At 40.3% G+C, this 20,000-nt stretch overlaps 1 protein-coding gene across 2 annotated transcripts; it reads right to left on the bottom strand.

Moving 5' to 3' along the window:
• Positions 1 to 1,384: 1,384 nt before the first annotated feature.
• On the bottom strand, positions 1,385 to 19,498 carry LOC138060782 (chromosome-associated kinesin KIF4-like). 2 transcript variants are annotated; one of them, XM_068906647.1, is made up of 12 exons: positions 18,907 to 19,498; positions 16,790 to 16,970; positions 15,160 to 15,380; positions 14,541 to 14,932; positions 14,306 to 14,423; positions 13,738 to 13,825; positions 12,167 to 12,266; positions 11,832 to 12,060; positions 7,873 to 8,142; positions 6,533 to 6,665; positions 5,218 to 5,379; positions 1,385 to 3,691 (listed from the first exon to the last, which is right to left on the bottom strand). In XM_068906647.1, the coding sequence occupies exons 1-12, from the start codon at positions 19,260 to 19,262 to the stop codon at positions 2,741 to 2,743; spliced, it is 3,201 nt and encodes a 1,066-aa protein (XP_068762748.1). In that variant the 5' UTR covers positions 19,263 to 19,498; the 3' UTR covers positions 1,385 to 2,740. The 2 variants fall into 2 exon arrangements, with proteins under 2 accessions (XP_068762748.1, XP_068762749.1); XM_068906648.1 differs by lacking the exon at positions 18,907 to 19,498 and adding an exon at positions 17,642 to 17,797.
• Between the last annotated feature and the right edge of the window lie 502 nt (positions 19,499 to 20,000).

Genomic DNA, 20,000 nt, shown 5'->3' with positions numbered 1-20,000 from the left:
TAGTTACCTCCAGCCAAGGTCCTGGAGCATGTTTGAGACGCTAGACTCTTTAAGGTCCACCATTTAGATAATCTCGTTCCCAGATCTCCCACGGTCATACCGAAGGGAGATCTGGTAAAGTTCGATTTGGAGCATGCTCAGTGCCAGCCAGGCCCGAAATACGGGCTTTTCTATCACTGCGCATGTTCGTACTCTCTGTTGTGATTTTGGGTGATTTTTCTTCACACAATCTCGTGAAAAGTGTAGTTAACCAAAGCGTAAATTGAAAGCGAAAATGTTAAAGAGTGCTTAGACCTAATCACTGCAACGAGCGCTATTTTCATGACACGATCTCGTGAAAAATGTAGTTAATCTAACCGTAAAATTCACAATTGATCACTACTTAATTCGCGAGTCACGCTTTAAGAACAAGAAATACTGTTTTGAATAAATTACATACTTCAAACTTGAATTTATTTGTTTCTGCGTACCTCGTTGCAAGCTACGCAGTACATTTCTTCGAGTGGACGGGTACGTGGGGCTTTTGTCGATACCATTTACACAAACGTCGCAAATTTTTAAAATGATTTTCCTCAACTGTAAAGCTTGTCCGGCGTCGGAAATAAACAAAACTTTCCTCCGCACAAATGGCATTTATTCAAAACAGCACATGAACTTGCGAAAACCAAACCTTCACTAAGTGCCCCGCGAAATAACCCAATCGGAGCGTAGATTGCATTGCCGCAACCTTTTTTTAGTAGCCAATGAAAAATGGTGTACTGTCGAACTTTACCAGATCTCACATTTCCAGTGACAGAGTGAGATCTGGGTACGAGATTACCATTTAGATCTTGTGGGCGCCGTTATTTTCTATACCTGGTCTAGGGCCCCAAATTACTGCATGTACGCCTTCTCACGCAATTAATTTTTCGGCCTTCCTCTGCAAAACGGCAACTTCAAATGACCAAAGTTCAGAAACGTAATACACCCAAAAACACAGTGATTGGCACTGGAAACAATAGTTTTGCTACGATCATTTCCCTGGATAAAGCGAATTTTGAATCACGACTTAACTTGAAATGAACCCAGCATGAACGCAGAATTTCAATATTATAAACTTCCCTCCATATCTGAAAAGGTTAAACGAGTGTAAATATGGTGGTAAAAATATTTCTTTTAAAAGTAATGCTATCTTTCAATCTCTTACCCCTACGTTTCAAGAAGCCAAGAGATGGCCACGACAGCATCATAAAATGTTATGGGACCGATAATAATTTGGGAATTCCTCTAAAAACTTGGCACAGATAGTTACTAACAATAACATCTGAATAACAAAATTTAAACTTGAATTAAATGAATTAAGTTGGTATTATGTTATTGGCCACTGCAAAAATAGAACGGGAAGTCAAGGCTTTTTAAATTATAATTTCTTAATAAGTGGCAAAGATGAACGCATCTCGATTTGCAAGCGTCTGTGGTCCAAGATGAATAACAAATATACAGGATTTGAAGATTTTTGGCATCGGGAATTTAACCCAAGTATGTTTCACCACAATGTAAGGATAGAGATGTGTAAGTTATGATATTTGAACATTATCGCCACGTATCCCAACGGTCTATGTAACAATTTTTAGACGATGCGACAAGTCGCTTTACGAAAGGTGATAAATATACCTGGATACAAAAATATAGTACAGTCGAATGTTTAAAATGATTTCTAACAAAAATCCACTTTTATCCCCTATAAGGTTTTTTATCCACAATCAGCAAGTATCTTCATGTTCCCTTCTATAAAATGCAAATGATAAGATTCTTGGGTTTGACAAGACGTTCCTGTGACTACAGAAATCTGTTAAACGCTACGTTAAGGAGCCACTAACTTCGAATATGTTTCTTTTGCGAAAATAATTCTATTTACTACAAGATTCTGCCGTTTTCACTTTTTCCGCGCAGTAAAAATTCAGCAAAAACACGCCGAGCTGGCGTGAGGCATGGGCCTATAAATGTCTGAAATAACTTAACGATACTAATAATGATAATGATAATAAGGGAATAACATGACTTTTTGAGGGAATATTGTTTATTTGCGCCCGCGTAGTGTTATTTGCGGCCCGAGCGCGAAGCGCGAGGGCCGCAAATGACACTACAAAAGTCATGTCATTATCATTATTATCAATAAACAAGGCCAAATGATATCAAGAATGCGATTTCTAATAATACAAGCTAAGTGAATAACGAATTCAAAGTCACTTCAAATCATCATGTAAGTGCTGATTGAACAAGCTATTACAGAATCAACTCAGTCCAGTGAACTTATTTAAAATTACCGAAAAAATGCGTAAAATCGTCTATAAATAATAGGCATATCACAAAGTTGAAGCAAGACCCAATCAGCTGCAGGGCTGATAATGCATTAGCAGCCCGCTGTCAGTCTTTTGCGGGCCGCTGAGCGTGTGTTTTGAAGAGGCCGATTTTCTATTTGGCCGCGTATATTGATAATAATGTTCTTTGAGTGTATTTCAAAATCTCAAAGCACATTGCAAACTGCAATGCATGTGCATTGCAAATTCTGTCTGAGCGATAGACCCATTCCTCTCACCAGCTCGGCTGTTAGACAACGTTTGCCAATTTTGTTACATTTACGAAACTCGTGGCGGCCTGTCTGCTATCGTAAAAAAACAGTTTTATGGCGCTGACTTCGACTTTTGCGGTATAAAACATGTTGAGGTTAGGGCCACCCTAAAGATCACCTTAACTAGCACTAAAATGACTGAGAAATCTCATCGCCTTTGCGTCTTCGTTTATACAAACGCCATGATCGTTGAATCACCATTGCCGCGTTTACAACCTCTCGAATCCTTCTCACTCTCTGCCTGTGCTGCCTTGGCAGCCCTCTTAATAATGACAAGGAATTCTGAATTTGATTCTCTCCTCTTGCTCCGCATGTTGTTTTTGGAGGAGATGAAATCGAAGTAAGTTTAACAGCGTCACTCGCGATCTTGGTTTCAAGACAGACTCCACCAGCATTTCGCATGACATGACAGGCCGTAAAATTTGTTGGAAAACACTCCGCTTTCTTGAAAGACTTATCGTGCAGCCTCAAGCACTCCCTAGTTGAATTTTTTGCTAGTAAAGAGCTAGACTCATCTTTTTTAACGATTAGTCCTTTTCTCGAAGTCGTTTTCTGTGGTGCTTTCTTCGCGCGGCAACAATTATCCACGGAACTACTGAAGACCTTTCGAGGAAATGTTGACTTACGGTACAGCGCTTGTCGGGAATTTTTCATGTAATCGGCAAGCGTTTTGAAATCTCTTCTCGCTGGAGTGCTCCTGTCTTTCCTGGAAACCTCCTCTTGATTCAACAATGTTCTTCTTGAGCCAGCACATCGAGAGTTTAACACAGCGGCATTTGTTGCGTTCGAGTCCACGCCAATCCGGCCTTTCGGGAGCGAGGGCTTACCGACAGCGTTTCTTTCCCCATTAAAAAAAGAGATTGGAGAATCCTGCATGTTTTTCTTACAAGGCAACGTAGTTTCCAACCAACTTACCGAGGATTGTGAATTACGAGGCATTCCTTGGAAGAGATTCACTGGCGAAGAAAAGCCAAAGTTTCTCAACTGCTCCCTGCAGGCGAGAAGTTTCTGACGTGTGTTGTCTTCTTTAAGTTTTAATTTGTAGCAAGTAAGTGTTAGCGTTTTTTCATGAGCTTCTCCCTACAAGGGTTAAAAAATTAAGTTAACAATAAATCATGTGATTCCTTTTCGGTTACTTAGTAACGGTATTAATCTCTCGGCCTGCTGCATGGTACCCCAACTTTTGACATTTTGTGACGCGGAGAGATGTACTTTTTATATCCCATTTACGTAAGGACTAGAGGAAAGTGAGCGGAATCGGCGGTGATGTGTTTTAATTTCCGGTCACCCATTTTGATTCGCGAGCGAGCAGCTTAGTATTGTGCGTGGATTACGCGAATGTGCTCCGCTAAAAGCCTTTTCGAGCCTCTCCAGCCCTTAGAACAAGCTGTGTGACAGTTTCTCCCCCCCCCCCCTCCCCTCTTAACACCAGTTTCATTTTTTCCCGCGCTTGTGATTTGACGTTTGTCGCCAATGGAAAGAGTAACATTATACATTATTTTCCAGCCATTCGGAGAAGAGGGCAACTGTTGCTGCTTATAGATTGCAAGGCACGCGTAGTCAGAGAGAAGGGGGGGGGGGGGGAAGAAACAGAAAACAGAGAGGAAAAAGATGGGAGGGGTGCATTTTCCTCTGGATTTTTCTCTTCTTCTCCTTCCCGACTATGCCTGCTACTGACAAAGGATGGCTGATTGTGAAGGCAAAGATCATTTGCTACAACTTCCGAGTAGCCTGCGAACTGAGACGCATTTCCTAGCTATTGGTAATTTTTGGTTTCTATTGTCGGTTTCTTTCTACCACGGACAGCGGGAAAACAGCTTTGCTCGGATCAGTGCCACTCGTGAGAGGATACAAGCGCGGGAAAATACGACAGCAGTGCCCAGTACAGGAAAGAGTGGAACAAGTAGAAAACTGCGAGAAAGTCAAGTACTAAACGCGCGAAAAAGTTGAGGCAAGGCGCCGAAAAGGAGACGAAAACGGGATGTGAAAATACTAATTCACGTTACTGTTACCACTTAAGGCTACTTCCAATCCTAGAAATATGGAAAAAAGGTGCGAAAAACATCTATCGACACGCCTAGCAACCCAAGATATTGGGTACGACCAGCGACCAACCGGGACGTTTCGTCACGCGATTCTTAAACAAGGTGGCAGAAAGTATGATTCCCTCACTTGATCGATGCGATTCGGTGATGGAATCGAAAGTTCGTATGATTCTAAACTTTGAAACTCGTTCATGTTTAACTTTAGAAAAGTGCCCGTTACCTTGTGACGAAACTGCTAAAGAACGTCGCTTAATTACGAGAACTCTAAATTTACTTATTTTACTTTGTTGTTTTACAGAGAAGCGCCGAAAATACATTATCAACATAACACGGACGTACGGAGAACACTACAGAGCACTCGTACGGAGAGTGAATATTGTTTTCATGGCAGAAATCAAGTAGGGTCTTACGCTAATGAAAATGTGATGAATGGTGAATTACAGTTACACACACGTTACTGAGGACACAAGAAACCAGAGCAAAAAACATACTTTCAATTTGAAATTGCAACAGATGGCTAGTTCAACAGTGCTCTATACAAAAACAGAGAGCTGAACAAACCTCAGTAAAATGAGCCCGGGACAATGGAGGCTGATATTCTGCACAGCATTGCCTTTGCATGTGAAGGCAATTTCTATTATCAAGACTTTGCTGACGCCGATCAGCGGTGTTCAAGTCAGCAATCGTTTTTAACAAAAGAAAGAGTTTGTTTTCTACTTCTCTCTGCAAAAGAAATAAACCATGAAAAGCACAACAATATTGGCCATTGAGGGCTCTAATATATAGATTTAGCCAAGCCTAAAGCGGAGCTCCCAGGTTATTTATTCCTACAATTTCGAAAAAGACGACCACGATGAGTTATAACTTGAGCCCGCGATATGGTCACGTAACAGTGGTCAGCGGATACCTTGTTTCGACAGGTGTCAATTGACTATTTAAGAAATAGAGGACGTTTTCCATGTTTCCATAGCCTCATCTAAACACTCGGGGGAGTTGGGAGAATTCTCGACAGTTATGCAAACCCGAGACACAACTGCTTTTATAAAATACTTCTCAAAGATAATTCGACAAATGAAGGAAATTGCTGTTTTTTTTTACTTCTAGAGTGAAACATATATTCTTGATACACGCTCATATTTCCTACCAGCCAATCATGATGTCAGAGCCGCGTGATGCCAGAGCCGTGTTTCCACACTCTCATCTAAACACAGCTATTGACCAATAAGAGTGCGCGTGCTATCCTAATTATTTTATAAAACATGGATGTCCAATATCAAAGCAATACAAATGGACAAAAGTGCTGGGAAGGTAGCATCACTTTAGAGATAACCCCCCTCCCCTTTATCAATGCTTGATTTTCCACAAAACAAAATGGTGACTTTCCTTCCAATATTGCATATGGAGGGGGGGGGGGGGGGGGCAAGAGCATGGTATTTCCCAAATTGTCAATAGTTAGAATAATCGAATTAGGTGTGAAGTGAAGTGATGTGCACAACCTTCCCAACAACGTTTGACCACGATTGTAGTTGGAGTATGGCCACCTTGATGAGCTCTAAACTTGAGCACGCGATACGGTCACGTGATAATGGTCACATTGGCATACATGGAGTGCAGTGACCAAGATCAAATTTTCTCGCACAGTGGGTTACCATATTTTCTTACCCATGGTGCTCCGCCCGCGCGCGCCTTGCCTTGGGTGCGCAGAGCTCCGCTATATTAAACAACATGGTATCTCCTTCAGACATCTCCTTTGACATAACGACGGGCTTATCATTCTCTCGTCTACATTTTCATTAGACCTACTGGTCTCCCTTACCAAACGCCAGCAGAAAAACAGACTTCAACGCAAACGTTCATTCGATGAAATGCCTCAAACCTGTTTCTTCTGAAGAAGCAACTCCGCCATTTTCTCATTCTCCAAGTCGTCAGGAAGAGCTCCTTGCCTCAGCATCACAACGAGGCGCGCTCGCTGATCCGCTAACCTGGAGGCAAGCATCTTGCTTTTGTTCCTACAAGCAGTGCATTGATTTTTACTCCAGACTACACCATCTTAGGAGGGCAGGTACTTATTATTGTTAAACGAAGTGAACAACATAACAAGCCAACTACGATAACTTTCAGGTAGATCTTTTTACAGCAAGTTTTCGGCTTGGACCCTGGTCTGATCCTGGTGTGCGTATCTCAAGCAAAAGACTTTTAAGGCTTTTTCGCCTGCAATACGTTTTCCGTTAATTGCCTTTAAAATAATATATTTACGGACCAGACTTTTAGAATGAGAACCCCAAAAAATGTAAGGGAAATTTGAGCAAGGTGCAAGCAATGCGGAAGCGATATTTTTCCGTTCAACTATCCCCTTCGGCATTGAACAATCAGATGGCTATTCGAAAGTGCAGGGAGGTCGCGGGTTCGAACCACGGTCGGACCAATACTCAGGATCAGAAAGTGCTTCCTTTGTAATTCCAGCTGCAAATGGTAACACTTTCAAATCTTCTCGGATAAGGACTATAAACCGTTCGCCCCCGCTCACAACTCACAACACTTGCTCGTAAATGATTTTGTGGGACGTTAAAACACTGTTCGAGAAGAGTAGGGGAGTACGTCTCCGGTGTTGTGGTATGGCCTTTGAGCGTAAATGTACAATTACAACAGGTCCAACAGTGAATTAGATAAGATTGTCGTTATGGCATGGGTGGACTCCCCAGCAGAGTCACAAATGAGTCTATTTTTAGAATACCCGTTTTCGCGAAATTCAGTTGTCAAGTCCCTGAAAAAACATGGCAGAAGCAGTCACGCGTGACATGGCCTCATCTGATTGGTTAAAGCTGAGCTGGCGACCCTTTGTTTTTTTCGCGTGCAAAGTGTATCTAAGAATATATCCACGTGACTGTGCTGGGGCAAGATTGCAAAGTGATAGATCAACAATCTTATCTAATTCACTCTTGAACAGGCCACATTTAGCTGCATAGCTGCAACTATCATGACTAACCAGCTGTTTCAACAGAGTAATAAAACAAAAACAAATGAGCTCTGTTGGAAACAAGTGAATCCATCAGAAGCTTTGGGATAAACGAATCACAGTATGCCTGTTTGGGGCGAAGTGAGAACTGGGACCATCCCCGATATTTTTATCTGCATGCAGTTAAAGGGGTGAATGGGTTAATGGGACATGAGTGATTAAGACTAAGGCATGTAATTAACACGTTACATCTCACTTACACAAGGGTTTCTTTCTGCAGTTCAAGTTCAAGTTCCATTAGCCGTAAGTCTTCATGCGTTTTTCCTTCGCACCGAACTGTCACTTTATTCCTCGCGCTTCCTTCAACTTCAGTAGACTTTATCAGGGGAGTGGTCTGAGTCGACACGTCACTCGACTTAGGTCGAGTAGGTTGAGCTGTAGCAGAGGGTCCCAGGTTGTATCGTTCTGGAGGTTGATCGTATGTTTCAGCGTTGAGTGAGATTCCACTATCGTGGGTAATCACGCTTGCTCTGAGAGAGAGTCAAGTTGTAAATTAACTCAAATAAACTGGCCGAAATCTCCTACGTGGACTTCAAGTCAGTCAGGTCTCCTCACAAGGCCCAGGAGGAGAGGTCTTAGAAAGAGAGTCTCCGTAACTCTCAGCGAATTTTGACAATAAAGCAAAGAGGTAACTGGAAAGGAACCAGTTCGGGCACATTTTGACTGTAGCTCAGTCAATGCAATTTCCCATTGAAACCCTGCTTAGCGAACACTCATAACGATTTGGACAGCTCGGAAGCATAATATCCACATCTAAGAAACGCGATGATTTTGAACCTTTTATAACGACAGCATTTACTTCAACGAACGCTGTGTCAGTTTCCTTAGAACGCCAAATGCCTAGGCTGAGAATTGTCCCAAAACCAATGTACTTAAATTCAGTCGAATATGTAATTTGTGCAATACGTTCTCCCCCATGAATTCGCAATCATCCTGAATTGTTAATTTGCTCTGAATTCACCATTATCGCGTGAATTTTGGACACTGTGCCTCAGGACTTGTGGAAGCAGAGAAGATAAGGAAATAAAAAATCATATCCGTAGACTGGATTTGAACCCGGAATTTCTAGTCCATAGGAACCGCTTCTTTCCGCTTTACCACTGAAGATCAAGACACCGCCTTTCTTAAAAAAGCATCTGTTTAAGTCTACCATAGAATATCGCTGCTGAAGAGTAATTAGGACTAAGCTAGATTGATAATTTAGGCCTAAGCTTTGATTTTAAAATGTTTAGCTTTGTCGTGAAGCTTGGAAACCGACCTTTTGTAGTGTTTAACGTTGTTTGTTGGCGAGTGATAATAAAGCATTATCAAATAGTCTGTAAAATACTGTCCCTGAGATGCTAGCGGTGTGGTAGTCGAGTGGTTAGGCGACGGGATGATCAACATTCTCAGGTTCGAGTCCTATGTCCAAATATGACCATTTCCCATAATCCATATCAAGCTTTCATTCTTCTAAATTAACGATAACAGTGAATTCAAAGCAAATTAACAAGTCAGGATAATCATGAATTCAAGGGCGAAAACGGGTTGAATTTGCGATAATTGCAAATCAGCATAAATTGCTATTTTGTCGGCAGGTATCAGAATAATGATAATGATGATGATGATGATGATGAGGATGATGATAATAATAATAATAATAATAATATACTTAATATATCGCTCATGATCCTAAAGTTCTAACGCGCTGCACATCAAGTTTACAAGATCCACTAAAGAGAAAGCAACTAAAATATTATCCTAGAAAGAAAACTAAAAATCAGGTCCAATATCACAAAGGAAATGAAGCTAATAACAAGACTCGCGAAACAAGTAAGTCTTAAGATCACGCTTAAAAAAACAGAGGTCAGTTGCAAGTCTCAAATGATCAGGTAGGCTATTCCAAAGTGTTGACAGACGGAAAATGATCTGTCGCCATACTCAGTATTGGACCGAGGAAGCTTCAGTAGACCCCTAGATGAAGATCGTAGTGGACGCGGTGGTACATATCTATCCAGTAGTTCAGTTATATACATTGGCGCAAGCCCATTAAGCGCCTTAAGGACGTTCGCGCCAAAATCTTCCTACGGTGAGATTTTCTTCATTTCTCGCATAGAGTTAGGTCATAAAGTACTTACTCCGAAAATATAAAAAAAATTGGGGGTCACCGACTTCGTTTCGGAGAAAATGGCAGTGGAAAAATGCCTTAATTTCGATAAATCTGTCATAATAACGAAAGGTAGCCTCATCTGCTCATCCATCGAAAATCCTGAAAATAAACTGTTAGAGTGAAGGTTTCCCTGCATAGATTTTTAGGGGTGGGATTTTAAGATAATCTCATGCCGCTAGGGATGTCGTAAACGGTAGAGTTCATCCTGGACGAGCGTTTTCGTAACCTCTATCCGTTGCAACCACTACCGGAATTCGATGGCACGAGGAAAGAAAATTTTAAAAAAAGATAACTTCTTACGGTGAGATTTTTTTCATTTTATCATATTTTGTAGATAGTAAGTAGAGTAAGTGATTCATGATTAAAAAAATAGGGGTCACCGATGATCCAAGGGAGTAAAATCGATGTGATTTTACGAAGCTCTTGGAAAACTTCGTTTGTCACGTTTTTGCGTGACCTGTCAGGGAAGGACTGGAACCCAAGAGAGAATCGATCGTTGAAGGGATGAAAGGTTTTTACACCAAAACAAAGCTTTCTCGAGCATAGCAACGAAGTTTTAAGCAGTCGTCATCTTCATTTGGTTAGGGTTTTGTATAATATTTCCCCATTGCCGTCATGCTCGTCTTCTGGAGTGTGGTTTTTGTGAAATTTAATCGCTGGTTTTTTTCAAGCAGGTCCGCACTTTTCAAGCCGACGAGGACGAAAATACTGCTCTCTTTTCACGAAAGTAAAGGATAAAAACTTCAAAAACATACATTCATTTTGAACTTAAATTCGTAGGGTAATAAAAGCATTAAAAAAAGAAACAGCCCCATTAAATTTACGCAACGGTTCGTCCTCGAGTTTTCCAAACTTTCAGCCACTACTCGATCAGCAGCTACCTTTTAGAGAGCTTTTCCATCCTCCCGCTCACTTCTCTTTAACGTTTCATGATGATTCGGAAATAAATGTGCCATTCTTTTGCCGGCCTGGAATTTTTTTCCCTGGTGTTTTTGTCGCCATGTTATTTTAACTAATGCTTTAACAATGTTTATGAAAGTCAAGTAGACTAGTGCACGACTGATAAAAACAACGCGAACATCAGTCGTGCAGTAGTCTACTTGACTTTCCTAAATATTTTTAATCAATTTTAACTGATCACTATCTTCTCTTATCCAACGCTGTGCAAGACTTATCGTCCACGGTTTCTGCATAGGTTTTCAAACCTCAACTTCACTAATGCTCGAAGTAATGCGTGACATATTACAGTCTCGTTACCTGCGCAGTTACGTTGCGCACAAACAATTAGCGCGAACGTCCTTAAATGTCAATAACAGGATCTTATAAATAATAGGATAATAATAGGATGCACTGACTAACAGGGAGCCAATGAAGATGGATCAACAAAGGAGTTGCAAGGTCTTATTTCTCTTTGCATAGAGTCAAACGGGAAGCACAGTTCAGAACAGCTTGAAGTTTTGCAGAAGCCTGGTGAGCCGCGTTAGGTGCGCAGTGGTTTGTGGGATTTAGGTTTGTCTTTGGGTGTTTGGAAGCTTAGTCATTCTACGGCCAGCCTTCGCTGCGTGCACAAGTCCAGTTTTGTTCTTTGCTATATCGCGCTGAAAAACATTTGTTTTATGCCTTCGTTTAGGCTGTATATGATAGCGTTCATTTACATTGTCAGAATACCCTAGAGCAACAAGGGTCGCAACACTGTCTTGGTCGGGGGTACACGTTCCCCGGTTTTTTTTTTCCACCTGCTGGTTTTCCCAGGTTTTCGTGGACCGGCTCTGGTGCATTGCTCTTCTCTTTATAATACAGTTGATGTATAAATGTTTTTGTAGCTATTCCAATGCTAAGTAAGTGGCACGGCGGCCTGGGTGGCTAACACGCCCATATAATATCATCAAGCTCGGGTGTCCGGTTGATTAGCGCGGAGGCAACTTTTTGTTCTGTCATATATTCGCTCTGATGGAAGTCATTCCAAATAAACATTACGTCTACGTATGTAAGAGAATTGTATTCACAAACCTGTGTTCAGACGTACAACCATTAGCCGGCGTGATCTGGGGACAAGGGTGTTGGCGGAAAGGGTAATCTCGTACCACAGCGAAACTTAAACCACCGAACTGAACACGATCGTTCTCCTCTTCGCTAGCAATTGGTGACGTGGTCTCGCTGTTGCTACGCAAACCGCTATCTTTGTCATCTGAAGAATCAAGATTCGACTCAAGCAAAAATTGGCATGAAGAGCTGAAACCTGGGATGGGAAAAAGTATTTTGAAATCTAAGTAGCTACGTCATTCTTTGGTAACATGAAAAGGTATATTTCAATTCCATGGACGTAAAATCGTTTCACCACTTACAGCGCCCACAAACGCTCCAAGCATCTGGCGTACAAAGTCCAACCCTATGGTGTAGTCCATTGTGTCTGCTATGTTTAACCGTTGTTTCCCTCTCAGCTTTCTGTAATGCGAGAATATAACCCACTTAGTTAAAGAAGATACCGGTAATTATATTTCAGGAGCACCCAACGAGAATATAGTTCTAAACCACTTAAACATAGCTTTCTTAAACATATTTTAGTATTTAAAAGGTAGACTATAGGTGGATGATATAGGCATATTTTTATCCCCTAAAAATGTTTCATCTGTTCGGATTTTCTAGCTGAAAGTCTAGTGATCCGCAAATTATAGGGATCAAAACTTACCTTTTCGAAATTTTCAGCCAGAAAAATGGCTCCCGAAAATTCTAGGTGACCTTTTTAGGGTATAAATCCGTTTAAAATGGACAATTATACCATTTTTTACATTCCCAGGACAGGCAGGAAAGCAAGAAATTTTACAACAAGTGATCCGAAAATTCTACATCTCAATTTTCCGAAAATTGACGTCGGATGCCCCTGATATTTGGCCTCAAGAGCACACCAGGTCTGAAAATAAGAACAATTCGGACTGTGGATCTGATTGTTAATTTTGGGCATTCTTTAATGGATAGTTGTATTTCATCGGCTAATTTTAAAGTCGAGAGAATTCTTAATTGAAACGGCGCATTTGATAAAGAAACCGGATTCCATACATACCGCACCCAATCAAATGAATGCAGCGTTCATTCGAGGATTGCTGGAAAGAAACAAGTACACATTACACCGGTTATCTACGACAGTCTTGGAAATTCATTTCCCTGTATGAAGATGATTTTAAGTTCGAAGTGACCATACTTTTCGTAATGTGCAGTTGCGTTGTTAAGCTAAGGTCAAGAACTTTTCTGATATAACGAGGCCGACCTATCAATGGAACTTTAAACATGTTTCAGGGGCACCCAACGAGAACACTGTTCAAAACCACTTAAACATGGCATTGTTAAACGTATTTTGGTATTTAAACGGCAGATATAGGCATATTTTTATATCCTAAAAATTTTTCACCTGTTCGGATTTCCTAGCTGAAAGTCTAGTGATCCGAAAATTATAGGAATCAAAACTTACCTTTTCGAAAATTTCCGCCAGAAAAAAGGCTCCCGAAAATTCTAGGTGACCTTTTTAGGGTAAAAATGCGTTAGAAATGTGCAATTATACCATTTTGTAGATGTTCGGAAATCCTAGGAGAGGCAGGCAAGCAAGACATTTTACAACAAATGTACCGAAAATTCTAGATCTCAAATCGTCTTCCGAACAGATATTTTCCGAAAATTGACGTTGGGTGCCCCTGATGTTTCAGTTTCTAATTTTATTTTTACAAACGATCTCACGTAATTGTTGTCAGTAATTTCAGAAATATGATTTTGAAATGAACGCCGCATCGGAGACGTCCAAAATTTAATAAACTCCGCGGCGTTGAATCGAGTAAATACGATGTACTCCAAAACACAGCACCTCAACAATAAGCTTTCGATTGTATTTCACACGTTACGAGAGAACAATGCGCAAACACCGTACCTTGCAGGATGTCAGCTCTAAGTATAGCTTTCCTAACGTTCTTTGGAGGCGTTTAATGACAGCATCTTTGTCAATCACTTCGTTTTGTCTGAAAACACAAAAATTATACAGGAAGCAAATTTAGAGAGGCAAAAACAAAACTGGTCTTGGGTAAAAATTAGCTTGCGAGCGCAGACGCATTTCCGGCTATTTTTCGGGCGAGAGAAACGACCGCCGGAAATATGTCTGCGTTCGCAGGCCTGGTAAAAATAAAATAGACAAAATAAGGTAGATAGAGAAATAAATTACATTGGCGTTTGTGATATCCTCTTTTCGCTAAACTATAGTGTGACAAATTGTTAAGATTTTAAGAACGATGACGACAATGATGATGACGTGTTGATGCTAGCTAATAATTTTATACTCTGGGCCTCAGCTAACCTTAAAAGTCTGATCATTGTGATGCTCTCCCTGGGCCACTTACATGTACTGTAATTACTTACTGTATGCTGTGATCAGGAACGTTTAAGTATGAGTTTATTTTGTGCAGTGCCCGCTAAAAAGCCCTCAACGTATTTCTTTTACTCACATCGGCTTGTTCTTGACTTGTGCAACCTTCTGTGCAAATCTACAAGTTGAGATGGTTTCACACAGATCCTTCTGTTCCAAAGACAACACTGCAATCATCGCAGCATTGCAGTTCCCACCTGATATAGACAACAAAACATACAATTGCAAGAGGTTGTGGTCAAAATCCAACCACCTCAAACGGGCTTTCCTGTAATTAAATCAATTAAAAGGCCCTGATAATTATCAGCACTCACCTAGACTGTCTTGCAACAACATAGTCAGGATTGAATTACTGTATGGTGTATGGAATAGTTCAGTATCATTCGCGACAGATACTTGACTTCTCTTGGAACTTCCCAACTCTACAGCACTTGAGCTCTTCAGTAGCACATTCCTTGTCTCCATAGTTCCTTTGTTCTTTGTTCTACTCAAGACAGCACTAGAGCTATGGTGTAAAGTCTTTGCAGCCTGCCTGTTGCTGCATCTTACGTCTGTGACATTAAATTCCTGTAGAGCAATGATGATTGACTCCAGATGATGCAGAGATGAATTGAAGAAGTTTGCCTCTCGGAGTTGCAGCTTTTCCATAGGAGTTGATTTCCTGGCTTGTTCTGAGCCAGCAAGATCTACAAGGTGCAACTTCGACCTAGTGACAGACAAAAGCTTACAAATCTGAGCATGATAAACACAACAAATATTTTATAAGGCAAGTCAATGGCTGGAGTAACTGGAAGTCCTTCAAAGGAAAGAACAGGTTTCACTGCTTTCTGTACACAAAAATTTATAACACTACGTTGTTTGAGCAATACATACATGATGCTCCTTAAACAATTTTAGCATGGGACATGCAGTCAAGCATTTTCACACACCAACCTGAAAAATATCTCTGCACCATTTCTCTGCCTGGAAAGCCCAATGGTGAAAACCATGTGTGATCTGGAAGATCTTTGGTCAACAGGTGCTTCTGTAGCAACAACTTTATGATTCATCATGCCCAAACAATACAAGCTTGCCGCCTCCTTTTCCGATGTAATGTGATGACAAGACAGTCCATTAAGATGACAAGGGCCATTACCTCCCATGGTCACTAAAACCTTAAAAACGGTAACATACAGTAGTTAGACAGCTTCCATCTACTCTACTCTGCTGAAGATGACGAGTGCTTACCAATTTGACAAAAAGATAAATGTAAGATAAATGGCAGGACCACAGGAACCCTTTTCAGAACTGCCATAAGAAATATTTTGTACTTTGTTTTGAGGTAATCAATTCATTCCAGTTAGTGCAAACCAGCCACGAAACAGAGTGCCTTCATTCCTGGGTAGTACCTGAAGATAAACTGGAACTTTCCTTTCTAGTTGACAACATAGACTCTGGTTTCAAGCTCACTTTCGAGACTTACGTATAGCTCAACAGGTTAAAATCACAATCATTATTTTCATGGCAAGGACAATTTCTTCTGCTGGTTAGTTTATTTGGAAAATGAATCACTATCATTTTCAATGGTCATCAATATCGGTTTTAACAATAACAAATAGATGGTAAAAACAATAAAAAAAACTCTCCACTTATATGATACACATACACACTGTATGTCAGATAATATTATTTTATTTTATTTTATTCTAACCATCACTAGATAATGAACAAAGTTGAAATTGACACATTGTTTTTACATAAATTTTTATATTGTTTTTACAGACAACTTTTTATCTTTTATCCCCAATGGAATGTCCACACAAAAGAAAAGCACCCAATATTAACTCCTTTTCCAGGCTCCAGGTTTAATCATTTACTTACCAGGCATCAAGCCCATTAAATAAATAAATAGGGAAAGCGTCTTTAAGCAGGGAATCACACCTAGAGAAGGAGTTTCCAAATCTATTTATTTATTTATTTAGTTTGTTATTTAGACACTTTCATCTAGCTCGCAAACATTATAATTACATATTAAGAGACAAAAGAAAAAGCGTGGCGACTAGATGAGGTGCAAACCCGATGGACACGATGTCCCAAAAAAAGTTGGCGCCATTAGCATTTTTTTAGCAGCATTACAAAAGTACAATCAACGATCAACAATGAATGATCAACAATGGACAAAAAAGGAGGACGATGTGTGGCAAGTTTGGGACTCCACGTCCAAATGTTCAGCTCAAGCATTCAACCACAGACCACAACTGGTCTGGGTCTGGTCTGGTGACTCAAATTCTCTGCTGCACGTGCAAATGGCCTGAAGTCAGTCCGAGGACATGCACGAAAAAAGAACAAAAACAACCTGCCTTCTAAAAATTTAATAATTCATGTGGACACAGGTATGTGACTTTTAAGAGTGGACAAGATTCCAAGACCTTGCAATATTAGTCCCAGTAGTCTGTGAACAATATTTATTAATAGTTCAAACTCAAAATCTTGTCCAGTCCTCTTTTTGGCTTTCAATCATTACTTCTCTTGAAATCCTTTGCCAAGGATCTCACAAAAAAGGAATGCTTTACACTGTGCATACCTTTTGCAGCTTTCTTGTTTTCTTTGAACCTCTAAACAATAAAGGCCCAAGGAGATCATATGCCTTCTCGTTGTATATCTCCAAGAATGACACATGAAGATCAACTGACTCCTGTTGAAACCTCAAAATTCTTCTAAAGATCAAAGACAGACTTTGAGGGACAAGTCCCAAATTTTCAGACCTGAAAACAACATGGGAATAGAAGACACATGACAGATGAGCAGATCATTTTATATGCCTCCCAGGGGAGGGCAAGGGATTGGCCACATTTATCTCTGGGTAAATTCACCCTCCTCACTCTCAACACAAAAAGCAATTTATTTTAACAAACGAAGTATGAATAAAATTAGAATCTTACCAAAATCCTCACCCTCTAGAAATGTTCAGCATTTTTATGCTGAAAGTGTAAGTTCTGATAATACCATTTACAAAGCCTTAGAAAAAATGGCAAAAGTACATTTCTTCACATAAATGCTCAAATACACCTTGTGTGTACAATAGCATTAAGAGCTTTTTTTATTGCTCTTGTATTTTTTATTGTCTGTTTTTCCTTCATTTCAACAAACTCTCCATGAAAAGAAGACATATTTTCCAATAGCATTGTCAGTGTTCTACAGAAACAAGGTGTTTTTTTGTTTGTATCTCAGTGACATTTTAGACGACCAGCCACAGAAATAAATAGGTTTTATAAACATGCTTGAATTCTCAAGAAGGAAGTGCAGAGATGTAACAAAAAAAAAAAAAAAACAAAGACTAGAAATGCAATCTACTTTATTAAGCATTTTTTAAAGAACAATTTCACCCCAAGTTCTTTTTGTGACTCTAATGATATTACCAGACTTGTTTACTTACAAAACACTTGAGTCTCCTGTATGATATTATACTTCAGCATTTCAATGGGGACCTGACCCAGAAATCTATCAAAACTTGTTCTGCATGCCTTGTACAAAGAGGCCTTGTTGTCAGATCCTGCCAGTAATTGTACAATGTGAACAGGAAGCACAGAGAGTGTACTGTTCACCTTCTGTTCATCACGAGAGATATAAGTGGAGACTGATAAAATCAGGAAAAAATGCTTCAGCACGTACATGACCCAACCGTCTACTAAAAACCTGAGAGGAGTAAATTCTTAGTTTCGAAAAAGGCCACCTTGTGTTTCAATGTACTGGACACGTCATTTCAACGTACTTCTGTGACCACTTCTAAGCTGATGACAGACCATTCAACATTGTGCACTATTTGTCAATCAAAACATGTTGAATGGTGAGTCATCTGCTTCTTGACAATGGAGAGCGATTGATTAATGCCATTCGTGACAACCTTCTGAATGGAACAGAGCTACTCTCATTCCACAAAGTTCCACAATGTTTCACATAGCATGAAACACAGTTTAACACTTGTTAGACATGGTTTGTGACATCTGTCATGAATGATGCCTTGTGTCAGGGTCTCAATACAATCACAACCGGGCATTGTTATTCACTTGAAAGAAATCTTAGTAAGCTTTAAACGACATTCAAAATTGCACACAAAGCTAAACTGTAAGAGGTCAATCTCACGACATGGTATACATTATGATCACTGAAAAAACACCTTAAATATAATCATTTGTTTCTGTCTTCCTAGGGATCCCCCCTAAGTACAAAGTTACGTAACTCTTTACTTTTCATATCATGTGACCCAGTCTTCGTGATCTTTCACCTCTGGAGAGGTCAAACAACGATCCATCTTGCCATTACAGTCATTTAATTTCCCTACCCCGCAAAGATATTTTTACCCTCAAACCTGAGTAATTAGAAAGGACCAACCGGATTCATATCCCAATTAAAAGAGACTACCTTAAATTTTCACATCTCCGACTCATCTTTCTGCCGAAGTAAAGAAGCTTGCAAGAAAGATGATCCGTCTAGACTTGTTTACGCGAACCCGTTGTTTTTCTCTCAAGTGGAGCAAAAAGAACGTGTTCCACAAGCAATCTTCAAACTGAAACGAAGCCAAAACTGGTGACCTAATAACTGAATTGCGAAACGGATTTGGGGAGGAGATCCCGTCTTAGAGTCACAGGAACATAAACAAAGGCTCCTATGTATAAACTTAAGTTGGACGTGCACACTTACATGCAACATGAATCTGCAAGATCTTCATGTGCTCCTTGCATGGTAAAAGTCTTTCCCGCTCCAGTTTGTCCATAAACAAAGATAGTACCGTTATATCCTTCAAGAAAAGCGTTAACAATGTCTCTTGCAGCTACTTCGAAGACCTTTTTTTGAGAGGAGTCTGTTTCGAAAACGTGCGCAAAACGAAATCTAAGCCAGTTTGATGGTGAATCTTCGAACACACCAGAACCTTTCTCTGCATTTGTTCCAACTTGTCCATGGGATAAAATATAAAGTGCTTGATCTTCACGCTTGAATAGTTCGTGTGTTATATTCTCACATGGCTTTAAACGAGCATATACCTTGATATTTGACATTTTTCACGGACAAATGGTTGTTTCACCAATATTTTTTATCTACCGCATCTTGTTGATGATCCGGCCCGCGACGATTTTAATAGAGGTAAATACACGATAATTACCGGCAAGCTATCTGATCAACTTTGAGTCGGAAATGAGCGGAACAAAAGAAATTTCGATATAAATAGCAAACGCAATACAACCACTTAAAGAGAAACAACACCAACAACAAAACTCGATGTGCCGTGCGCGTGAAATGTGACTGGTTGTGGGTTACCAGTTCCTTCCAAGGTTCGAAAACTGGGCACAAGTTACCCACTCCCCTCCCAATTCAGTGCTACTTTCGGAGGATTACGTCAAGTACCAATCAGGGGCCCGTTTCTCGTTAAGTCCCGAAAAGCCATGACTTAAATCCTTTCCGCTCTTGAGATAAAAACGGAATTGTGACACGCGAAAAATGGCCCGGGACTTTCGAGAAACGGGCCCCAGGCCCCAGTTGATCAAACGATGACTATCCGCCGGATAAATCACGATCCAGTGGATAAGTAAAAGCGAAATCAATTGCGCTATCCATTGAATAGTGATTTATCCGGTCGATAGAGTTATCCACCTTTTGAACAACTGGTGCCAGAGATCTATTGGTTGTCGAAAAAAGGATTCTTTTGTTTTGTGGTTGGCAAATAATAGTTGAGAAACTCTCATTGTACCTGAAGAAGGCTGGTTTGGCCAGCCGACGTATAGTACACCCCTAAAATC

This window comes from Montipora capricornis, chromosome 8 (assembly GCF_036669925.1).
Source record: "Montipora capricornis isolate CH-2021 chromosome 8, ASM3666992v2, whole genome shotgun sequence".
NCBI lineage: Eukaryota > Metazoa > Cnidaria > Anthozoa > Scleractinia > Acroporidae > Montipora > Montipora capricornis.
Note: the sequence above shows the minus strand (reverse complement) of the source record. Positions and strands in the feature narration are given on the sequence as shown.

Excerpts from the sequence above, each read along its gene's own strand:
- LOC138060782 (XM_068906647.1), bottom strand. The coding sequence starts at position 19,262 with ATGTCAAATATCAAGGTATATGCTCGTTTAAAGCCATGTGAGAATATA. Across the intron at positions 15,381-16,789 it reads AAACAAGAAAGCTGCAAAAG|GTTTTAGTGACCATGGGAGG; the intron begins GTATGCACAGTG and ends ACCGTTTTTAAG. Across the intron at positions 13,826-14,305 it reads CAAGTCAAGAACAAGCCGAT|ACAAAACGAAGTGATTGACA; the intron begins GTGAGTAAAAGA and ends TTGTGTTTTCAG.